Raw genomic sequence first — 23027 nt, forward strand, 5'->3', positions numbered from 1 at the left:
ATTTACTTCTGTCAGTTGCTGGTAATAATTGCAATAATAGTTGCAAATAACTGAAAAAACAAAGATGACCATTTCAGCTTCCATATTGATTCAGTTCTTCTTACTCAGTCTTACAAATCGCAGATGACTCAGACATTTTAAAGGCTGAATCTCACTCACAACACGTGCATTGACCACATTACTCCAGTTTTCATTCAGCTTTTGATATCAGGTTTTCACACATAGCTTTTTAAAACAGTGGAGAATGCACATCATGTACCTCAGTGATGTCAAGGCCATTTCCTTTAATAACACTGAGATGGAACCAAGGCACTACACTTTTTGCTAACTCCACTGTTTCAGAGACTCCTTTGTGTCTTCAGACATTCTTACACTTCTGGAAGTTAGCAACACATGCTAGCATTATTGGGGGAAAAAAACACCCAGTTTTTGGACATGCTTCATTTTAAAGGAACTTTATTTGTATTTTAATAACTGTTAACTGTAGCATCTAGCTTATTAAGTTATTTTGGTCAACAGTTAGTTAATTGGGCATTAATGTCTGATGTCACGATCATTACCTGCTACATAACTGACCGCAGTTTACGTTTCTGTCTCAGGTTAAACCAAGTCATGTTAGTTTTTGAGGGTAGCTACTGTAGGTCAAGGGCGGCTCTACTCGGAAACTGATTGGCTGAGGAAGTGAGTGATGCAGTTCCATGGAAGTAGCAACCGTTTTTACTTACACATTTGTTTTTTTTCGGTATTGTCTGTATTTATGTTTGAATATCTTCAGATTCTATAATGTAGTATAACATATAAACAAAGAATCAAAAGATCTTCAACAGAAGTAAATATTACTGGATTTTTTACAAATCCTTAACAGTTTATTTCCCTGCATGTGATTTAAAATCACTTAACCAATCACAACCTTTGTCTCAGTGTCTCACTCTCGTAATACCACCTCTCTTACCACTGAGCTACACCACTGCCCTTTGTTCTGATAAACCTGCTGCATAATGCACCAATGCAGGTTCACAATAAAAACCAATGGCCCTTTACATGGGTGAATGTTGCAAAAGTAAGGCAAAGTGAGTGGGACTGAAGCAAGGGTTGCAAAATACCAGTGGCAGCAAGAGTTCAGGAAAAATAGGGATTTCAATTTTACATTTAAACCTTCACTGACATTGAGTACATGAGTTCACAGCCATACACACATTTTTACAGTAGATATTTTACTGTATATTGCTTCCATTTCCATTGGGTTGAAAGTGGTTTGAAATCGGCTGCAGACTGAGGTGTCTTAAAGTGATTGTACTGTAGCTAACACAATATTAAAGCGATTGTACTGGTACTTCACTGGGTTAGAGAGATATCTTGTCTGTGAGTGTGGCAGGGTGCAAGCCATGTGTGTAAATAGTGCATAGTTTGTAGAAATAAAGATGTATTATTTTGACTTTAAGTTTGGCAGGGATGGGGTTAATTCCATCCCTGCCAGAATCCATGTGGGGAATGTGGCTGGGGCTTTGATTGGACAATTCATGATCAATCAAACCCCAGCCACATGTAATATAAAGGGAGCCAAATCTTTTGTTGAGTTGTAGAAGTTTGGTATCAAATTCAGGTCATTTCCCAGCCTGAATAGCAAAGCTGTGTGTAGTTTTGGTGTGTGTAGTCTTTTGTTTAACTCTTTATTTTGGCCACTGTACCTTGTTAAATTGTTCCTGTGTTTTCCCGTTTATTTGTTAATAAATGTGTGCATTAGCACTTAAACTGCAGCTCTCTGTCTTGGAGTCTCCCTCCTGACGATTAACAGCCCTGGCCTTGACGCTGTCCTGTCACAGTGAGCCTTGCTTTCAAATAGTCCTGCACTTCCTAAGTCATTGTCTCTGACCCTTCAACCTCTTCTTCATTTCCACTGACAAATCATTTTAATATTACCCTGCATCGGTTTGGGCTCATAAATGCCAGAAAACCCATCTGCAAATACATCAAAAGTCTGTTTTGCACTGAGCACTGAAGCATTGTTTCCTGTTCATCATCTAATGAAGTTTCCTCGGTCGCGTTAGGCATGGTAATATCTGTAAATATTGTACCTATTTGTACCAGAGCAGGGATTTGGGGTCCAATCTGTGTATTAGATGTACCAGTAGACCCTCTCAAGCCAGTATAAAGGAGGAGCTGACAGACAAACTCTTGCGGGACACTGAGAGAAAGTGGCTTCCTGTGCTGTCTGCCCCTGCCACTGAGATAGCATTAGCGTGGGTGGTTTTTGTTGATGTTCCTGGCCCAGCCTTAAAGGGCCAGCTTTGTACTTTTGTATTTGCCCAAAGTAATTTTGTGTTTGGCGACCTGCTTTGCATGCTTGACCATCAGCCACCCTGTCACACCGTCAATAAATGTATATTGATTCTGAGTTCTGATCTACTGTATTCAAGAAAATGTCCACTGAGACTTTTCCCTCATTTGAGTCAGGAAGAACACCTTTGCAGCCAATGCCTCAGAAGTGACAGTGCAAGCAAGACATGCAAATTGAAAGCTTTTGCACCCTAATATTGTACCATGTATCAATAAAAACATATGCTTATTTGGGAAAAGCCATATGAGCTATAAACATCTTGTTTACAAAGGTGTCCCAGGAGGAAGGCAGGAGCATGTTACAAGCATACAGCAAGCACACAGTTTTACAATCCAGGTATTATTGTATTCATTTCACATCACATACGTTCACAATGTTGATTCTAGGGGGCATCAAAAACAAAAGCTTTCCTTCCAATAGTACTTCTCACTGTGGTATTTTGAAATATTTAATATCACCAACATTTCTTAAGGAATAAACACAATTAAACTCCTGGAACAGATATTATTATGCACCCCTTTAAAAAGGGCCTTGCAAATGTGCTTCTTTTAAAAGACAAGATGTATATACATTTCATTACCCTTCAACTTGGTCAAACTCTCAATAGTTGGGTTATGAAAATAACTGGCAATTAGAAGTTTAAATAATATCCGCCATATATAAAAAATAGCACATCAGACTTATAAGATTGTTCATTTTACAAAAATGTCCAAGCTAAGCACACTGTGCCTATTGGAGTTTACAGCAATGATACTGGAGCCCGTTAGGAGGGGTTCCCATTCCTGGCAGATATCTTTATATCTCTATCTATCTATCTATCTATCTATCTATCTATCTATCTATCTATCTATCTATATATATATATATATATATATATATATATATATATATATATATATATATATATATATATATATATATATATATATATATACATACACATTGCTGTATTGTGCAACGCCACTTGTATGAAACCATGCATTCTTTAGCCAGTGCAACAGGCAAGCTCAGCAAAGTTGCATAAACTGATTTCCTCATATTGAACAGTCACATAAGTCCCATGTGTAAATCTTGCTGTGGTAAAAATAAATGTTTCCTGGCAGATTAAGCAGTAAACCAGTGGTTAAAGTGGAACTCAAGAGCTGATGAGGTCATTTACTAAGAGGAGGCCATTCCTCTTAGTAAACTTTTACAACAATCAACTATCCAGTACAACATTCTATGAAGTAAGTTAATATCTGCTTAGGAACCTGTTAAAATATAAATTCCTTGAATTGCATGAATATCTTCAAATCAGAAAGAAATTTGTTTGTGAAGATTTGGTGGTGGTCTGTTACTTGCTTCCTGTTTTATTTAACAGTTAAGATTATCCCACACAAAGACAATATAACTGCGCCGTTAATAATCATAATCATATTTCTAAAATCCATGAATACTGTAAACTCTGTATCGGACAGGTGCACCAATACCACTACTACTACGACTACTACTACTACTAATAATAATAATAAATGGTATGCATTCTCATTTATGATTATCCAATTAGATGCTCCGGCTGGCGGCCTAACGCCAAACTGTAATTTTGTGTATTTTCACATAAGCAGTCACACATTGATTAAAGTATGCCTTCTATGCGTGCATATATATATATATATATATATATATATATATATATATATATATATATATATATATAAACAAATAGCCTATAGCACATCCCACTATTGGTTAGTAATAAGTCCATTATTATCGTGCATGTTTTGGTTAAACAAGATACCTGCATTTGATTAGATTACTGTATCAACATATGATATTGTTTTGTTCCTCATTCGATTTACAAACAACAGTTCAAAGGACAAAAAAAAACGGTTGCTTTAAGAAAAATGCTACAAAAATATAACGTTACATTTAATAAACAGGTCGTTAAAATTATGTTTGCCAAGAAAAAAAAAGGGTTGAACTTTTAACGAATGCGGACTGTGCTCCATTTCTTTTTTTTTATGGCAAAGAGAATAATTACAGTTATTCATCACACAATCCTCATAAAACGTTACTGGCTTTATTTTTTGACTGCCATTAATAGGTTTCTTTGGTGTCTCAATACGAGAGGCTGTATAAATATAAAAGGCGCCAACATTTAAAACTCTTGGCCCAGAAAGAAAGGCATCTAAAAAACTAAAAATATCTAACGCTTTTCTTTTGACCTCTGCTACTCTGACTTTCCGCCGGCTCTTTTTATGCATTTCCGGGTATTTATTTATTTTCCAGTTTATTCTTCTAAATTACATCCAGATAGCCTCGCGGAGATAGAAAACCAACAGGAAGTTCAAAGTAAAAACAGGTTTGTGAATATACGTTTTAGTTTTAGTTTTATTTGATGTCATTTGTATGCCCGTGAGAGATGAGAGACGGTTTCCATTGTCTTTCTTCTTTTTTTTTTTTGGTTTACATTAGCACTAGTAACGGTAGTCTATTGCGACTCTCTTCTAAATTGTACAGCGTCTCTCTCTCTCTCTCTCTCTCTCTCTCTCTCTCTCTCTCTCTCTCTCTCTCTCTCTCTCTCTCTCTGAATAAACAGGCGGGTTTGTTAACAAACGTGTGTGCGTGTGCGTGTTTTTTTTCATTATTATTATTATTATTATTATTATTTGTAATATTAGCCCAAATGTCAATGCGTATGAGTTGAATCGTTTCAACTGACTATTATTTCTGGGTTTGACGCATAAGAAAGTGAAGTCGATGCCCCAGATTTCAGAATTAATAAAGTGGTAATACATTAAAGATACATACGTCTATTTATAGCTGGTGTAAATAAATTAACGATAACATAAGCTACGTTTTCTTGTATGGAAAGTGCAAGAAAGGAGAGGCGCCTTCACATTAATGACAGACCCATACATGTTTGAAATCTCCTATGGCCATTTTAAGATGTGACAGTGTGTAGCTTCCATCTATTTTATGCATTAGAAAAGTCTTGCATTAAATATAGTTTCACTGTTGAAACTGAAAGCTATGAACTGCGGAGACACTGTACTAGCAACCACGTTTGACAATGAGTAATTTCTTCAATAAAAACAGCATTATATCTAACCGAGGAATTGTGTCATTCACAGCTTAGGGGTTTCACTAGTGAAATCCGAAACGCAGCTCGCTGTAATGTATTGCTTGCTTCTTTATTCTGGTGTGAGTATTATCCGTGTTGAAAGAATTTGGCTTGTTATCGAAAGACAACGAAAGAGTTTGTGGTTGGTGTAATTCAAAAATACTGTGCACAGTATAGTCAGATAATTGAATATAATTCGCAGTGGAACTTTGCACAACCTTAATGATAAAAGCCTGTGTAAAATTCACATTTCAGAGAACTAATATATAGCGGTTGATTATTTGTGTTCCCAAATATAACGAATACATGATTCTTTAGGTGGGCGTTTGGGATTTAATAGTGGATATAAGGGCAATTAAATATTCGGAATATAAGACTGGCAGAGACAATGGGAATGCATTCCAGGAAAGAAGAGTGTCAATATGGGTTTATATGAAGACCACAAGGATTTATTTAGAACTCTTATTCTGTGTATTTTAATAAGTTATATAGGTTCTAGACTGATCCATTCTGTCCAGTAATACGATGTTTGTATTTGGACGCCCTAATAATGGAATTAAAAGAAAACTTCAAAGGCAGGTTTCCTATTTGTTTTGTGTTCACAAAATAAACATATACAATCATCATTTTAATATTTTTTATTTATGTTCCATAAAAAGCAATAAACTTCATATCTTAACATTTGAATATACATATATTGTTTTCTTCTGAGGCCTGACAACGTACACATATTATAATTTATTTTTTTTAAAGAACATTTTCTTAAATAATGCTACATCGCTACTTTAAAAACAAAAACAAGAAAGAAAGAAAAAAAACTGAATTTCGATTGGCAATAAAACCAAACAGAAATCTGTCTACACAAGAGATGCCTGAGTAATGTTGGTATATTGAAATCAGCAAACCTCACATTTATTTATAATTAACATGCTTTCACATTTGATTCATGTAGGCCTATAAGCACAGAGTTTGGTAAAGCATTTCTGAAAGCGTACACATGTAAACAACTATTACAAAAAAACCACAAAAATAAACAAAAAAAAAGATGCACTGCAAAAAATATATATATTAATAAAAAATAACACAACGTATATGCCTATTGATTTAAGAACAACGGACGGTTTTGTGTATGTATTAAATAACACAATATGTGTTCTCCTTTACCAATTTGAGATAAACGTTTACACACAAACACAACGTTGTTTAAAAATAGTACACAGTAAAGCACCCCCTGCCTGTGTTCTTGGAAAGCACAGATATGTGTAGTTGTTGCAGTTGCTTTCAAATCTATAGGCGGTGCTTTAAATTGAACAACACAATTCGAACATATACTGTGAAGGAAAGTGTATTATTAATCGGTGCTGAGAAAAAAAAGTGTGCGTTTATATAAAACTCAGGGATTAATTTACCCACTGCTGTATACAAATATAGAAAGCCATGGCCCGATTAACGCAAACTGGAATCTGTATTATAGAGTAAACCAGGTACATGCATTACAATTGATCCCTGTATTAACCTAGCATTTTTAATATATTTTAATTGTCTTGTAGTTATTAATTTTTGTTTTCAGGGATTAAGACAAAATGTATGTGTGTGTGTGTGTGTGTGTGTGTGTGTGTGTGTGTGTGTGTGTGTGTTTAATTGAACACACTATTTTTTGTGAAGCGGTCCCTCGTTAATAAAAGTGAGATGTGACGTCAGAATTGTTACTATCGAAAACATTTATTTTTCAATGTTGTAGGCCCTATCTATTTTTTTTTTAGAATGTATTATAACAAATAATGTATACCAAATTGTAGCTTGTAAAAAACAAACAATCATGTATTTCCATTCAGCAATGGCATAACTGAGTGATAATATTAGTTATCGTTAATTTTATTTGCAGGTATGCCTATAGTTTTAAAGATGTATTAATTTAATTTTGAACATTTTTTTTTAAATAATGGAAATTATATATAAACCTATTCTTCTTATTCTTATAATTTTTAAGCAGGCATACAGAACATTTCAAACACCGTTCTGATTAAATCAAAGCCTTCTTGAAATGGCACGAGTCATAACAGGAATCGCAGACAGTGCAGTATAGTTCATATTTACTCATCTGAGAATATCTGTGGTCGCCCTGTGTGTGTCTAACTCACATTTACACAGAAGAAAAAGAAGAAATAAAACGGGTGTTTGTGCAGGAAATTCACAGCGGCATGCAAGTCCAATTTAACGCTGTGTTAAGCATGATGTGTTTTTTCGCTTACAAATTCAATGTCGCGCAAGCCACATCAGCCATTTTAAGTCAGTTTCGTTTATTTATTTTACACCAATCTACTCAAATAAGGATCTAATTTAATGTGCATTTATTTTGCCGCAGTAAAATCTCGAAACCCAGTTTGACATAATAAGTAATCTCACTAATTGTGTTATTTAAAGCTTATTTATGTATTACCCAACAATACACCGTAACTGTAGGATAATCTTTTTTATGACCAGTTATTACATAACAGCTGCCAATCCAGTTGCCAATTGCTGTTAATACAGCCAAATGTGACCTAATCTTGCAATAAACCGTTAACTAATGTGAAATTCATGCAACTGACTGACTGTTGTTAAATACTCAATAAACGGGAGAGAGAAGTTGCCAATAGCAAACTTTTTATTTTATTTTAAGATAAGTCATGATCTGAAACACTGTGTGGTTGGACCATACTAAAACGTATTATGAGGTAACAACGTGATCAAAAAGTTATTTAATCGTGAAGCATATCATTCATTGTGTCCTCGAGAATTAGAAGAAACTCACTAACTACTGGGGACATTTTCCATTGCTTTCTCTCTCTCTGGCAGAACTCGGCAACATTTTTGTGACTTAACCTCCCCCCCCCCCCCAACTATAATGAAATGTTTATGCTTTTTTTCCTTCAGTTTTGGACATGCCCGTATGAATGTCCCTCGATCCACTGTGCAGTCGACTGTCTGTTGTGCATTGCGGCTAGCTCGCGCGCTGTCATCCCTTTGCGGTTCGCACGCCTGGGTTCGATAGTCCGCTCAATTAGAAACTTCACGACGTCCAGGTTTCCCTCTTTCGCTGCCAAGTGCAGAGGCAAGTTCCCTTCGCTGTCCTCGATGTTGACGTCGGCTCCGTAATCCACCAGGACCCTCAAAGTGTCCTCGAACCCATCCCGGGCTGCGTCATGGGCAACGGTGAGACCCAAGAGAGGGTCTCTTTCGTTGGGATTGGCTTTGGCCCTGAGCAGGGCTTCGGCTATTGACGGGTTGCCAAGTTTCATCACCTGGGAAAAGGAAGGGCAACAATTAGCGTCACAGAACAGGGAGCGCACGTTTACAATATCGTGTGTGTGTGCGCGCGTGCCATAAAAATAAAGCTTATTTTAGATCGATACCGTTATTTATTTATTTTTGTTACCTGTTTGTTACACAACTGAAAAAAAAAAAAAAAAAAAAACTCAGATAAAAATGGGTTTATGATATTAAGTGCAAAAAAAGTGTTTACCCAGTGGAAAAGGTTAAAAAACAAACAAACAAAAAAAAAACACAATATACTTTTATCGTTGCAGTTGTTAGTGATGGTTTTATGTGTGCTGTGGTTGTTAATATCTTTCTGAAAACACCAGGCCTGTCCATGGAGCTTCAGCTCTTGATATACTTTGCCTAATATTTTTTTCAAAATCTGTTTTTTATAAAGATAAATGTTGATATTCACGAAGCTGTTGTTAATGAAGCGAAGAGCCGTTTACTATTTCAGAAATATCGAATCGTATCTTTTATTCATAAAAAAAAAAAAAAAAATGAAAAATGTTATTGTGAAACTGTATGGTTTTGCTTATGTTCCGCATGCAGACCCGATATCGTTTACATGTCACCCTAACCGGACTTGGTGAAGGAAGTATGATTTAACGGTTTGCAGGTGTTTTGGTTTTCATCCCCTATATAAACAGTATTTGGCTGGTGCTAATAAATTTCCCCTTGATAATTAATGGTAGTGGACTTCTGAACTGAATTCGGTTGAATCTAAATATCATTACAGTCTCCTAAAACATTTTATCAGCCTTCTGTAATACAAGTGATGCATTATCAGCCTGTATGCCATACCGCAATTCAAGTGATGCATTATCAGCCTGTACGCAATACAAGTGATGCATTATCAGCCTGTATGCCATACCGCAATTCAAGTGATGCATTATCAGCCTGTATGCCATACCGCAATTCAAGTGATGCATTATCAGCCTGTATGCCATACCGCAATACAAGTGATGCATTATCAGCCTGTATGCCATACCGCAACACAAGTGATGCATTATCAGCCTGTATGCCATACCGCAACACAAGTGATGCATTATCAGCCTGTATGCCATACCGCAATTCAAGTGATGCATTATCAGCCTGTATGCCATACCGCAACACAAGTGATGCATTATCAGCCTGTATGCCATACCGCAATACAAGTGATGCATTATCAGCCTGTACGCCATACCGCAATACAAGTGATGCATTATCAGCCTGTATGCCATACCGCAATACAAGTGATGCATTATCAGCCTGTATGCCATACCGCAATTCAAGTGATGCATTATCAGCCTGTATGCCATACCGCAACACAAGTGATGCATTATCAGCCTGTATGCCATACCGCAATACAAGTGATGCATTATCAGCCTGTACGCCATACCGCAATACAAGTGATGCATTATCAGCCTGTATGCCATACCGCAATACAAGTGATGCATTATCAGCCTGTATGCCATACCGCAACACAAGTGATGCATTATCAGCCTGTATGCCATACCGCAATTCAAGTGATGCATTATCAGCCTGTATGCCATACCGCAACACAAGTGATGCATTATCAGCCTGTATGCCATACCGCAATACAAGTGATGCATTATCAGCCTGTATGCCATACCGCAATACAAGTGATGCATTATCAGCCTGTATGCCATACCGCAACACAAGTGATGCATTATCAGCCTGTATGCCATACCGCAATTCAAGTGATGCATTATCAGCCTGTATGCCATACCGCAATACAAGTGATGCATTATCAGCCTGTATGCCATACCGCAACACAAGTGATGCATTATTTTTTATCCAGTGTACCACTGTTATAGTTTTGAAACTTTAAACAATTATTAATGTCATTTAAAGGTTCCTAGTCTGGATGTTGCTGGATGTTCGAAGAAACAAATGGTGCAGGATTTGCTGTGGAAAAGTTACTAAATGTAGTTAAGGGATTGTTTAAAAAGCTCCAGGTTATTATTTAAAACTGAGCCTAATGTCACCATATAAATAGCTTCAGAAGTGCACATGTTTAGGGTCACCAAATTAATTTCTGAAGAGCAGAATGACAAAGCTAAGTATGGGGTTAAAGACAAAAAAGATAAGAAAATACAAGGATAAACAAAGTTCAAAATCTAAAGGTATATTATAACCTAAGCCATCGGTCTCTATATTTTTAGTTTCTTGTTAACTCTATGCAGTTAATGGGTGTTTTTCTCCTTAGTGCAAACTGGACAGTCACTCCATAGGAAATACAGTCTCCCATGATTAGAAAATTCTGAAGTCTTGCCCAGTTATTTACCTTTATATTTGAAAAACACCTCAATTATATTACAGAATATTTTGACTAGCATATTTCTCCTCTCGTTTTGGTGTAAAATGATTAAAAAGAAAAAACCTTCAAACACAAATCTGTTTTGGAATTTGCATTTAAATCTGGTAAATCATATGCATTTTTTTCTTCTTAATAATAATAATAATAATAATAATAATAATAATAATAATAATAATAATAATAATAATAATAATAATAATAATAATTTTATATTTTCAATGTGTGTGTTCATTTGGAGAAAATTGTTACAATGATTGAATTCTCAACCTATTCTACAAAGCAGCCTTTAATACAGTTATCGAAAGGGCTTCACTGTCATGTTTCTGGTTGTTTTTAAACCACACCAATTAAAATATCTATTATTTGATAAAAATCCAATAATAACAAATAATTAAAATAGGTTGCACCCTGAAGTGCATAATGCATTTTGTCCTTCACAAAAGTGTGGTAATATACAATTGTACTTGAATTCGATATGTACACATTTCACCAAGACACCAGCATTCAAATTATAAGCTAATTCAATGCAACCTTATTTTTTATTTTAGTTACAATATACTACATGGCTAATATGATTTTTGATGATTGAAATATATATATTATATATATATATATATATATATATATATATATATATATATATATATATATATATATATATATATAATGATCACAGGCATGTCTTGGAATGCTTTAGTGGTGAAGGTGGTAACATATGGGGTGCCTTCCTTGTTTTAAATACTATATATATAAAGGTATATAGAAGGAGATTGAGAAGGATTTAATGCAACATCCTGGAATTTCATAAAAGGTATATTTATGTCAAGATTCAGTAAAAGAATTACATGCAATATCTGCCAAAATGGAACGCAAAAAAATATACATATTTACTTGAAATCAATTAAAATAAAACTTTGATTAGACTGTGCATTTAATATAATAGGCTACACTCTTTAAAAAAAAACAAAAAACATTCAAACAAAAATAACCCTAACAGAAATAATTGCTTCAGCAAGCACCCAACATAGAAATAACTTGTTTTAAACATGTATTAATATTATTATTATTATTATTATTATTATTATTATTATTATTATTATTATTATTATTATTATTTAACTTAACATGGATTTTTGTCAGAAATACACCTCTCTCCATAACAACATTTTCACCACAGAGGGTTAAGTTTACAGTATTTGTTTATAAAAGGAAAAATGAATTGCTAATGTAACAGAATGATAGCAAAAAAAAGACTAGGCGCAGGTATGCCGCTCTTAAATAAACCCCAGATATATTCGAAGCTTTGCAGCATCATTAAAAAAAAAAAAAAAAAAAAAAGTGTGTTAACTGTGCATTGTAGTCAGTGCTACTAAATATGTGCCACAGTGTAAGGTTTACAACACTAAACAAAAATGAGTGTATTCCTTAAATTCATTTTTTTACGGTTTACTAATATTGTTAGTACTAGTACAGCATTATAGCATTTATCCTGGAAATACCAGTTGCAAATCATCCCACGTCCCAGTCAGCAAAGAGACTCCCAAACTGTTGGCAGCAAAGGCCTACTACATTTAGAAGCATTTCATTCAAATTGACTTGCAACTGTAAATCCTCCGAATTTGAAAAGTGGAAGGAGGTGAAGTTTAACTGTCACAAAATATAATTTTTGCATTAATAAAAGTGTTATTGGTCACAGAATTGGTTACTGCACATAGCTGGGACTCCCCCTCTTGAGAAGCAGCAAGCTCGGCATAGTCAGAGTGCACAATAAACAATGACTTTGAGATTGGGCAGTAAAAACAACAGTCTGCACATCATTATTGATGGCTTCAAACTAAACACGTATGACTGATACACAACATAAACAGATTTAGATAGGATATAAAAGGGTGATTTAAATTATGTTATCTAATCCAGATATCGCTAATTATAGGCTACAGTAATTTGATTTCCTGTAGTAAATGCCCCAGGCTACTGTATAAAAATTATTTTTGTTGTTGTTGAAAATATAATTCTGTATCTCCTGTTTCTTTTCGGAGAGCGAGAAATGGATGATCGTGCAGGGATCTATAATGCATGATACTGTATGTAGGTCCTACCTACAAAAATAAATACATACGTTGTTATAGTAAAAATCACAAAATTCATTTTAATATATAAGGGCTGAAGATGAAAATACGTTTGACTGGTTTAAATGAAAATATATAATTTAGATCACAAGTGGGCCTAATATATATATATATATATATATATATATATATATATATATATATATATATATATATATATATATATATATATACACACATACATACACACACCAGTTGTGTTTTGCTAATACACGTTTAATATCAATGTCACTTAAATTGCTAATAGATCGTAAATCTAAACCCTAGCTTGCTTAATTCTGGTATAACCTATTTAAAACATATCCAAAAACGTATGTACATCTTTGATCTAAAAAACTGAAATAGCATATCAGTAACATCATTTTAGTTGACCATATTTCGGCAGTAAATATAACCTGACAGCATAATTTAGTATATATAAAAAATATTGGTGATCAACAGAACTTACAGCTGAAATTTTGAATCTGTTACAAAACTAAAAGGTCAAGGACGCATGACTGCTCGAAAGCTCTTACTTAGTTTTATCATCAAAGGTTTGAAAGTCGGCGTGGGGATGCGAAACATAGCATGTGTCACCCTTATAGTCACAAACTGCCATTCTGCTTGCAATGCTAATATGCACTTAATAAAAACCCTAGCTGCGTTTTAATAACACCAACCCTGCTGCAGGCATTTGTTTTACTGTAAGCACAAACATTTATGGTCGATTTAGTATAGTTGCATCTTGCAGGCATTGTAAAATCTGCACTGTTGAGGTCTGCCACATTTATTTTACTAAAATAGCGTAGCACCAGGACCATCTCACTGTAAACAATTATTTGCTGCCTTGGTAATTATGGGGTACAGACTGACTCAGCCACAAACTACTGTGTTAATGAGTGCAGAATATATATATATATATATATATATATATATATATATATATATATATATATATATATATATATGTGTGTGTGTGTGTGTGTGTGTGTGTGTGTGTGTGTGTGTGTGTGTGTGTGGTGAAAGGCACATCATCTTAATATAAGCTATCTATTTCTAAGAGATTCAAAATCTGATATTATTTACTTATGTCATATAGCCTATATATATATATATATATATATATATATATATATATATATATATATATATATATATATTATATTTTTCGTACACAATCTATTTGGGATCCAATAGTTCGTTTCCATTTTACTTTTTTGTTTTTTTTAATTCTTAGTCTAATGATTATTATCATGTGTCCACTTCGACTTTCTCACCCCTGTGGCAAGACTTTTATTTACACAAGGTAACCAGTTTGTTAATTAGAAAGTTGAAAACAAACAAAAAAAAAACTAACAAACAATTGTTTCAATTTATTTTTCGAGGAGTGTCAATTACATTCAACTTTACAGGTATCCTCTTTGGGGCGACTACTCGCATTTGTTAAACGGCTAATTAAGATACCAGGTACACAGACTGATGGCTATGTATCGATGCTTGACACGATGCATGTAAAAATGAAAAATCTACATTCATGCAATACCTTTTGTTCTGCTGATTGTGATTACATTGTAAAATCTACATACTAAAGTTGTTTTCAGCGTTTGTATTGGGGTGGTGGGTCGTGCAAGAAGGTGGAATAAAAAAATATGTATAAAACAAATCTGAAGAATGTCATCTACAATAATCAGGAAAAACGCTTTTGGACAGAAGCCCTAACACTGACTCGGATACCCCAAAATGAAGAACAAACGAAATAGCCTACTACCTACAATATTTCAAAGACTGTGTCACTATCTTTAACCATTACTTCTAAAATTCGAGTCAAGGGTAAATAACTGAGGTCTGTTCTGTTTAAAGATGCAACAAATATGATTACTATCACGCTCAATAATTGAAAATAAGTCATTTACACATGCTACCTCTTCCTAAGGGGATGTCAAGCAATTATTTTAAAAAAAAAATGCTCCACGCGCATTACCCCCCCCCCCCCCCCCATTTTCGATCAAATGCAAGGTCTAAAAGAAATGGAATACCAACCTGTAAGGGAGTCCTGCCAAACGCATTCTTTTCATTAACATTTGCCCCGTTTTGCAATAACATTTCAACTTTTTCCAGCTCGCCCCTTGCCGAAGCGCTAGCCAGTGAAGAATCAGCCATTCTTTGTGGTAAAAGAGATTAGGGGAATTTTTTTTTAAAAAGTCTTTTTTTTTTTGGTTTTTAAGTTCGCAGCTGTGTGTTATTGGAGCCAGTATGCGCTGCTTCTTTTTTTTAATGGTCAACGTAGTCTGACGTGAGCCAGTAAGTAGATTGTAGTAAATATTTTAGCAGTATATGAAACTGCTTTCCAACCTGAGACCGCCCACTTATCTAGAACCATCCCACTAACAACACTTCAGTTTTACATCAGCTTCAGATGGCCCAGGTTTTAGAATACCGAGAATTACGGTCCCAAAACAACCATCAAGAACACGATTTAAAAAAAAAAAAGTTCAGGTTTCTTCCTTTCTCTGATCTGAATGCGATAGCAGCCGGTGTGCGCAGCTCCGAGTTCCGTGCAATGATTTAAGCGTCCAGAGGAAAAGCTGATTATGACGAATTACAGACCCCGTTTCTTTTGGTTTCTTGTGACAGTTCCTGCGCCATAAAGAAACCGGGAGGATGTCTCCAAACAGATTTTAATTCGTATCACAAACAGTACATTTTTGTTCTGCTCCAGTTGCAGAGTTATCCAATAGTCTTTTTTGGAAACAAAATCAAGAGGGTCGTTTTACAAATAATGAAACGCAAATCAGACGAGTGGCCTTCATAAATCTGGGGTTTACAGGCTTGTGTACATTATAGACCGAGCGTTTGACAGTTTATATATTTCCATTGGTTTACGTTCAGATCCGGGTTTACCCGCTGCATCAACAAAACAAAACGCCGGTGGCTGTCTAGTTTGAAAAAACAAACAAAATGGGTCAGATAGAAATCCTTGTTATTGTGTTATTAGGATTCCCTTATGTTTATTTTGATAGACGCAACCCTTCGGATCGAAAGGCACTTTCCTGGTTAGATTTTGTAAAGGATACTTGGTTTGTATAGTCCCCCAGAAAAAGACGCAGACACACAGGTGCGATCCGGATTCAACTGTATCCCAGAAGAAGCGATCACGTTTTAAAAGCAGAAACATCACCAACCAGCATCTGAACAGCATTATAATACCATGAAAAAGAGGAGTCCGTTCAGGCAAGATCCTGCAGCAGAGGAGACGTCTTCTAATTACGCGAGGTTTGTTGTGGTATGTGCTACAAACGAAACACAAAATAATAATAATACAAACATAAAAATAATACAAAAAATATATATATATATATATTGTTAAAAAAACAAACAAAAAAAAACAGCCAGTTTCGGTTTAACCAGTTGCCATGTCCAATACAAATTTATATAGTGTTTCAAACCTTTTTATACAAACTTCCCGCCTATTTCTGCAACTGTAAAAAAAAAAAAAAAAAAAGAAAGAAAAGGGGGTTGCTCAAATACGTCCAGCCTTCTTCATTAATGATGAAAGTCTGTTTTTACTTCGGTTCAACCTATGAGAATGCGACGATCTTGGCATCTTCACAAAGCACTGTCAGGGACCCTGTGTATTGTGTCCCTCCGCCAAAAACGATCACAGCAGTGTTGCACTACCGTCACATTTTATCTCACTGTCCCCAGCACAGCGGGCTCAAGTCGAATAGCCTGCACTGCCAGTACAGCGGTAAACAGACTGAACTGACTGCGTAGTTTACAGCACTGACACCTCGGGTGATATCCCGCTTCTAAAAATGCAGATTCTCTCAGCGCTGCTACTTGACAGTGAAATAAAATTCAGAAAATGTCAGGCGAATAAGAGTACTATTTGCATATTCTCATCTAGGTCCTTTCCACTATAGCATTTGGGATAGAATTTAAGTAACTGCATATTTTTCTATACTGCCTGTTTTTCTGTTGTATCTATTTATTTATGTATTTATTTAATTATTTATTTTTTGCAGACGTGATTTCTGTTTAGCGTGGTTCGGAGCTGAAGCACTGACATCACGATTTTTGAAATAAAAAATAGAGCGCAACTCATCCGCCCACAAGCTAACGAACAGAAGATAGGCGGGGCTGACAGCGAGCAGCTTTTAAACTCAAAAGAGGAGAGACGCGGAGCTACTGACCGCACTGTGTGTTTGTTCCGTTTGTCACAGCCGGTTTAGTGTGAGAGACGGAATGAAACGTCTGGTGCTGCATCACTCCAGGTTGGATCAGAAAAAAGACAAGTGGTTGGCTAGACAACGACCCCCCCCCCCTTCAGACAACCGTGTCAGAAATGGATGTTATCCTAGCAACATTATTTGAATGGGCTAATTTCGACCAAACAGCTGTCATGTCGACACTGCTATATAAATTACTTTTTACTGTTTTTATTTTATTTTTAATTTATTATCAAAACCTGAAATTAATACTTTTTTTTTTAGTATGAATGCATCACCCTACCAATAGTACTGCTGCACCAAAATGATAGCGCTGAAAGCCCTATTTCAGCACTACACGTACGGTAGAGCGCTGTACACCCCATTCCCAGGCGTTATGTGGCACAGGTCAAAACCCACACGTTATGAGCCCATCTACACACGGTAGCTATGTTTGTGACTATAGTATCCGAGGGGTTATGTGTGTGTTCTGCAGGATGCAATGGTGCTACCCATCCCCTTACATGACTGAATATCCAACACATGCTTTACATGTGTTTCTACAGCCAACACTTTGAGCAATCAGAGTGAGAAGTAGTTACTCAAGATAAAAAAAAAAGTATACTTTCCACGATAGTCAAAAAAGAAGCCTATATCAGGTGACCTTCAGCAGATCCAGTTTGCACCCACATACATAGCGACCATGCGCTGAGTAGGCGCTGGTGTTATGCAGGGTTCCACAGCACTAGATAAGATAATTTGCAGTGTCTGCAGAAGGAAATATGGATGTCTAACTGACTTCATCTGTATGTACGAGTGAGTGGTCACAAGCATGACTTCAGTTACAGAAATTGTGGATGGTGGCTTCTAGCATTGAAGCCTCAGCTGCTGAACAAAATGGCAAATTGTATACACCATGGCAAAAGCCTACTGAAGTGCAGTAAAGCCCATGCAATGCATAGAAATCTGCAAGACTGCATTTAGTTTGCAAAGTTATTGTGGCAGGTGATGAGAGCTCTGGGGTTATCAGCAATTGGGGGGGGGGGGGGGGGGGGTTGCTATGTATCCAGTAACAGACATGTTGGTATCACAGATCCCCCACAAAACTCAAACCCCATTTCTTACTGGTCACACCACCAAATAGGCCACAATTATACAAATAAGCTACAGCTCTATACCTATCTCAGCTCATCTCAGGGTACAGCGCCCCCTAGACATATGAAACATAAGTGCAGTATACAAGGTAACAAAAAAACCGAAATTCATAAGAACATAAAGTTTACAAAGGAGAGGAGGCCATTCAGCCCATCTTGCTCGTTTGGTTGTTAGTAGCTTATTGATCCCAGAACTCATCAAGCAGCTTCTTGAAGGATCCCAGGGTCTCAGCTTCAACTTTTAACTGGGTTGTAACTGTAATTTGGCAGTGCAGCTAAACAGCATTCTAAATGTACAATGATTGCATTTGATATGGGCCTTATTCCATACAAAACATATACTGCAGTAGCACGGCAATCTATTTCAGAATTATTTTGTTTTTCTCCTGCTTTGTATATTGTAAAACGTGTATAGTAAACACAATAACAATATAAAGTAAATGCTGGCTGTATGATTAATTTACTCATGCTACCCCCACAACACACAACACACATTTACACTAACATTATGACACGCTAAGGGTTCGCTTCCCCTTTAAGACCGTGAAGCCTGCCGAAAAGCAAATTCAGTTTTGGCCGACAGAATTCTCTTGACTACACGACGGACTGTCAAATGCTGCGACGTCAGTTTCCTTTGCCGTAAAGCGACGGAGAGAAACTGCTTGTGAACCCCCCCAAAAAAGAAGATAATTGTCGGTGCATCTGAGAGACCCATACAAAGACCCTAAACATAGTTGAAACTGCGGGGGGATTCCGTCGTCTTTAGCGTCTATACTTGCATGACCCCAATCCCCGGGTGTGGTGGGGTTGCTTTGTGTTTTTCTCCTGATATTTGTATATGAAACCTTAGCCCCCTTACTGCTTTCACTAGAAAAGATATATAGCTTGTCATTGCAATGGCCTCCGGTAGCAACATGGACAGAGAAATGATTCTGGCTGATTTTCAGGTGGGTTTACTTTTTATTTTTTTACAGGCTCCCGTACATGTCAGAATGCATTGAAACAACATTTGAGATACCCAACAAAAGGAAACGAGCTCTTGTTGTCTTTGATTTTTCGAAAGGGGTTCTGAACCCCGTCTGTCAAGCATCTGTTTTTAAAACCACAGGCACCTCTTATGTTTTTGGAATCGAGTAGTACCCCCCAATGTCTAGCCAGGGTTCTTACATTGATGACAGCTTTTATTTTGTCGTATTCTAGAGTGACATCATCGTAAATTGTTTTTTGTTTTCACTTGAAAACAGTTCCTAGATATTCTGTAAACAAAAAAACAACGAGACCACATTGTTTTCTCGTCAACGTTTTGTATGATTGTTTTATATAGGATGTGTTTCGATAATGTTTAATCGTATTTTAAGTACGTTTTTAGAACTTAGGAACAGAGAGACTGAATTCCAGTCAGTTGTGACGTGGACTAATAATAATGTAATGTCATGTTTCCGTTTGTAAAAACTATACATGCCAGGCTGTTATGCATACTGTAGTATGTGCAAGGTTTTAATGGACCGATTATTTCACGGGGTTTATCGAGGCAGAATGACCACTTGGCAGGGTGATGACTGTGTGCATTCTTTAGACAACACAGCCGGAGCTCTCATAATTAAAGCTGTGTTTACACCGTGCAACTGGGAGACAGCGAAGACCTCCAGTAGTGGTTGAATTTGAAGGCAGGGGAGACAGTGTGGTCTAGTGGTTAATGCTGTGGGCTGGGAAGCAATATGGCTTAGTGGTTTAAGCTGAGTACTGGGATGCAGCGTCACTGTATTTCGAGACTGAGGACACTTTTTTTTCTGCTGCAATAACAATAATTACAAATCATACTATTATTTTGCAAATGCATGCCCCATTAAGCTGAGATATATGCTAAAGCTTAACTAAAAGGGTGTTTTCAATATCACCTTTTAAATGGAAAGTCCAGTCCAGTGTACTATCTTAGCCTGTTCAAGTTCATGGTCTGGATTTGTCTTGGGTACCTTAGGGTCACTAATTGTTTTATATCAGTCTTGGTATTGTTTACCATGCGTTTACCAGGAGCTGAAAAATACTGGACACAGCTGTTTATTAGGTCAATGAGATCGCTTAGTCAGCTCGGAATGTGCCTGACATCACAGAATCCCATAACAGCAAAAGAGTGTAATGAAATCACTGTGTTTCCCTCTCCCAGCGTTTTCCTCTATTTTCACAGTGTTTTCAGTGCCCCTCGAAACTGGGTGCTGGGAACCTATGGTCAGAAGGTAAAGGAATGAGAGCCAGTATTTTATTCTCCATTTCTTTTCTCTCTCTCTCTCTCTCTCTCTCTCTCTCTCTCTCTCTCTCTCTCTCTCTCTCTCTCATATACAATTGTAGTCAAAAGTTTACATACCCCAATGGAAATTTATAATTTCTAGAAATTTCTCAAACAAATAATTATAGGAAAAATCTTTTGTTGTAAAAGTTTTGCTTTTGTGGATGAGGAGAAAAAGTTACAAGAAATACAATTATTTATGTCAGCAATTTTCTTGCAAAACTCCAAACATGCTAATTCAAAAGTATTCATACCCTGATAAGGAAAATTAAATTAATAGCTAGTTGAGGCACCTTGAGCACTAATAACCTACTTTAAACGATTAGGATATTTGTCAGTGAGCTTTTGGCATGATTCTTTAGTGATTTTTGACCATTCTTCAACGCAAAATTGTTCCAGTTCATTCAGATTCCGAGGACTTATCTTGTGCACAGCCTTCAACTCAGTCGGATTTAGATCGTGACTTTGACTAGGCCATTCCTGAACCTTGATTTTATTCTTCTTTAAGCATTCTGAAGTAGATTTTGATGTGTGCTTTGGATCATTGTTGTGTTAGAACATCCAGTTACGCTTTAAACCAAGTTTTGTAGTGGAGGATTTCAGAAGATTGGCCAATATCTTTTGGTATGCTATGGAATCCATTTTACCATATACTGGAACTAAATTTCCTGTGCCGTTAGAGGAAAAACAGCCCCATAGAAGGATATTACCACCTCCATGCTTGATAGTAGGCATGGTGTTCTTTTCTTTGTATGCCTCACCAGACGTTCTCCAAACGTAATGACTATCAGTGTGACCAAATAGCTTGATTTTTTTGTTTCATCACTCCACAAAACCTTTGACCAGAACTCATATCCATCATTCAGATGCCATTTTGCAAACTTTAAACGATTGTCCTTGTGACGGTTTCCTAAGAGTGACTTTTTTCTTGGCCTGCAACCATTGAGACCTTCACCATGCAATACTCGACCTATGGTTGAAATGGAAACCCCAGTCCCACTTGCAGCCAATTCGCTTTGAATATCTTTGGCAGTCAATCTCAGATTGTTATTAACCTTCCTCACAATTCTTCTACTTGTTCTTTCTTCCAGACCGAGGGAGCGTTGTGACTGTACCATGAGTCTTCTACTTCTTGATAATAGAAACAATAGTTGAAACTGGGATACTCAAATGTTTGGAAATCTTCTTAGAATGTTCACCTACAATCCAGCGTTTTCTAGACTTTTCTAGAATTAGGTTCTGCATTATCATATTGAAATTTCTGGCACCTTGTAGACAATACTATCATAGCATCAAAGTTTATGAACACAGTGCTCACCCGTTATAACGCACCTCGTTATAGTGCGGAATCGGGTATAACAAGGTAACGTCATGGCTCCCATTTTCTCCATAATGCCATTACAGTAGCCCTTTTATACTTGATATAAGGTGGAACACAAATAGCACGGTCTTGTAACTATGCACCCCACTATAGCGTTATAAAGGGTGAGCACTGTACTTTTGAATTAGCATCTTTTGGAATTTTGCAAAAAAAATGCTGAAATAAATAATTGTAATCTATTTCTTGTAACTTTTTTTTCCTCATTTTCCCTAAAATTCTTTGTTTTCGAGAAATTTCTAGAAATTATAAACTTCCAGTGGGGTATTGTCACATTTCACGTCTGGACAACCACTTTTCCATTTGTCATGAAATTTGGTATAAGCATTATTTAGTACTGTTTAGTTGGCAGCCAATATAGAATCATTGTTCTTGTATGTTTGTTATTTTTTTTATATATATACTGTAATTTTGGAAATGCAGATATTTCAAAGATAACCACATTTAAAATGGCTGAGGCTTACCTATTTGCTTTTTGTGCTATTACTAAGTTCTTGCCCCACAGTCTATAGTAGCAGGAAATATATAAATAAATAATCTCCTCTACTTAAAAAAAAAAAAATCACTAAAGGCAACAAAAAGCAAAGAAAAAATAAAAATCTTCTGTGTGGGTCCAATTGCTTTCCAGGTGAGGCACAACAACGTACATTGACTCCCAATACAGAATTATTTTCAAGCGTTGTAGGGGAAATTGTTGTCAGAAGCTCATACTGCCTAGAAAGCTATCTTGTCATCCAAATTCATAAGTAATAATAGCTGTTGAATAAAAATATGCCTGCCATAGTCGTATGTGATGTGCATTTATATTAGTAAGTGCCAGCAACACTAAAA

The 23027-nt window shown here is 36.2% G+C and overlaps 2 protein-coding genes across 3 annotated transcripts in view; one reads left to right on the forward strand and one right to left on the reverse strand.

Annotated features, from left to right (window-relative positions):
- Window positions 1-6064: 6064 nt before the first annotated feature.
- On the reverse strand, window positions 6065-16857 carry LOC117412162 (cyclin-dependent kinase 4 inhibitor C-like). The gene is made up of 2 exons (XM_034020186.3): window positions 15213-16857; window positions 6065-8725 (listed from the first exon to the last, which is right to left on the reverse strand). Exons 1-2 carry the CDS (start codon window positions 15330-15332, stop codon window positions 8354-8356), a joined length of 492 nt encoding a protein of 163 aa, XP_033876077.1. The 5' UTR covers window positions 15333-16857; the 3' UTR covers window positions 6065-8353.
- Window positions 16858-19121: 2264 nt separating this feature from the next.
- The window catches only part of LOC117412157 (FAS-associated factor 1-like), a 94728-nt gene continuing 90822 nt past the window's right edge, over window positions 19122-23027 (forward strand). For both annotated transcript variants that reach the window (XM_059031535.1, XM_059031536.1), the window contains exon 1: window positions 19122-19481. In XM_059031535.1, the coding sequence (XP_058887518.1) occupies window positions 19431-19481 (51 nt within the window). In that variant the 5' untranslated portion in view covers window positions 19122-19430. The remainder of the gene's footprint in view (window positions 19482-23027) is intronic.

Source organism: Acipenser ruthenus, chromosome 10 (genome assembly GCF_902713425.1).
Source record: "Acipenser ruthenus chromosome 10, fAciRut3.2 maternal haplotype, whole genome shotgun sequence".
Classification (NCBI taxonomy): domain Eukaryota; kingdom Metazoa; phylum Chordata; class Actinopteri; order Acipenseriformes; family Acipenseridae; genus Acipenser; species Acipenser ruthenus.

Bases quoted from the DNA above. Each gene is read 5' to 3' on its own strand.
- LOC117412162 (XM_034020186.3), bottom strand. From the start codon at position 15,332: ATGGCTGATTCTTCACTGGCTAGCGCTTCGGCAAGGGGCGAGCTGGAA. The intron at 8,726-15,212 runs GTTGGTATTCCA...TCCTTTTCCCAG, and splicing joins TTGGCAGGACTCCCTTACAG to GTGATGAAACTTGGCAACCC.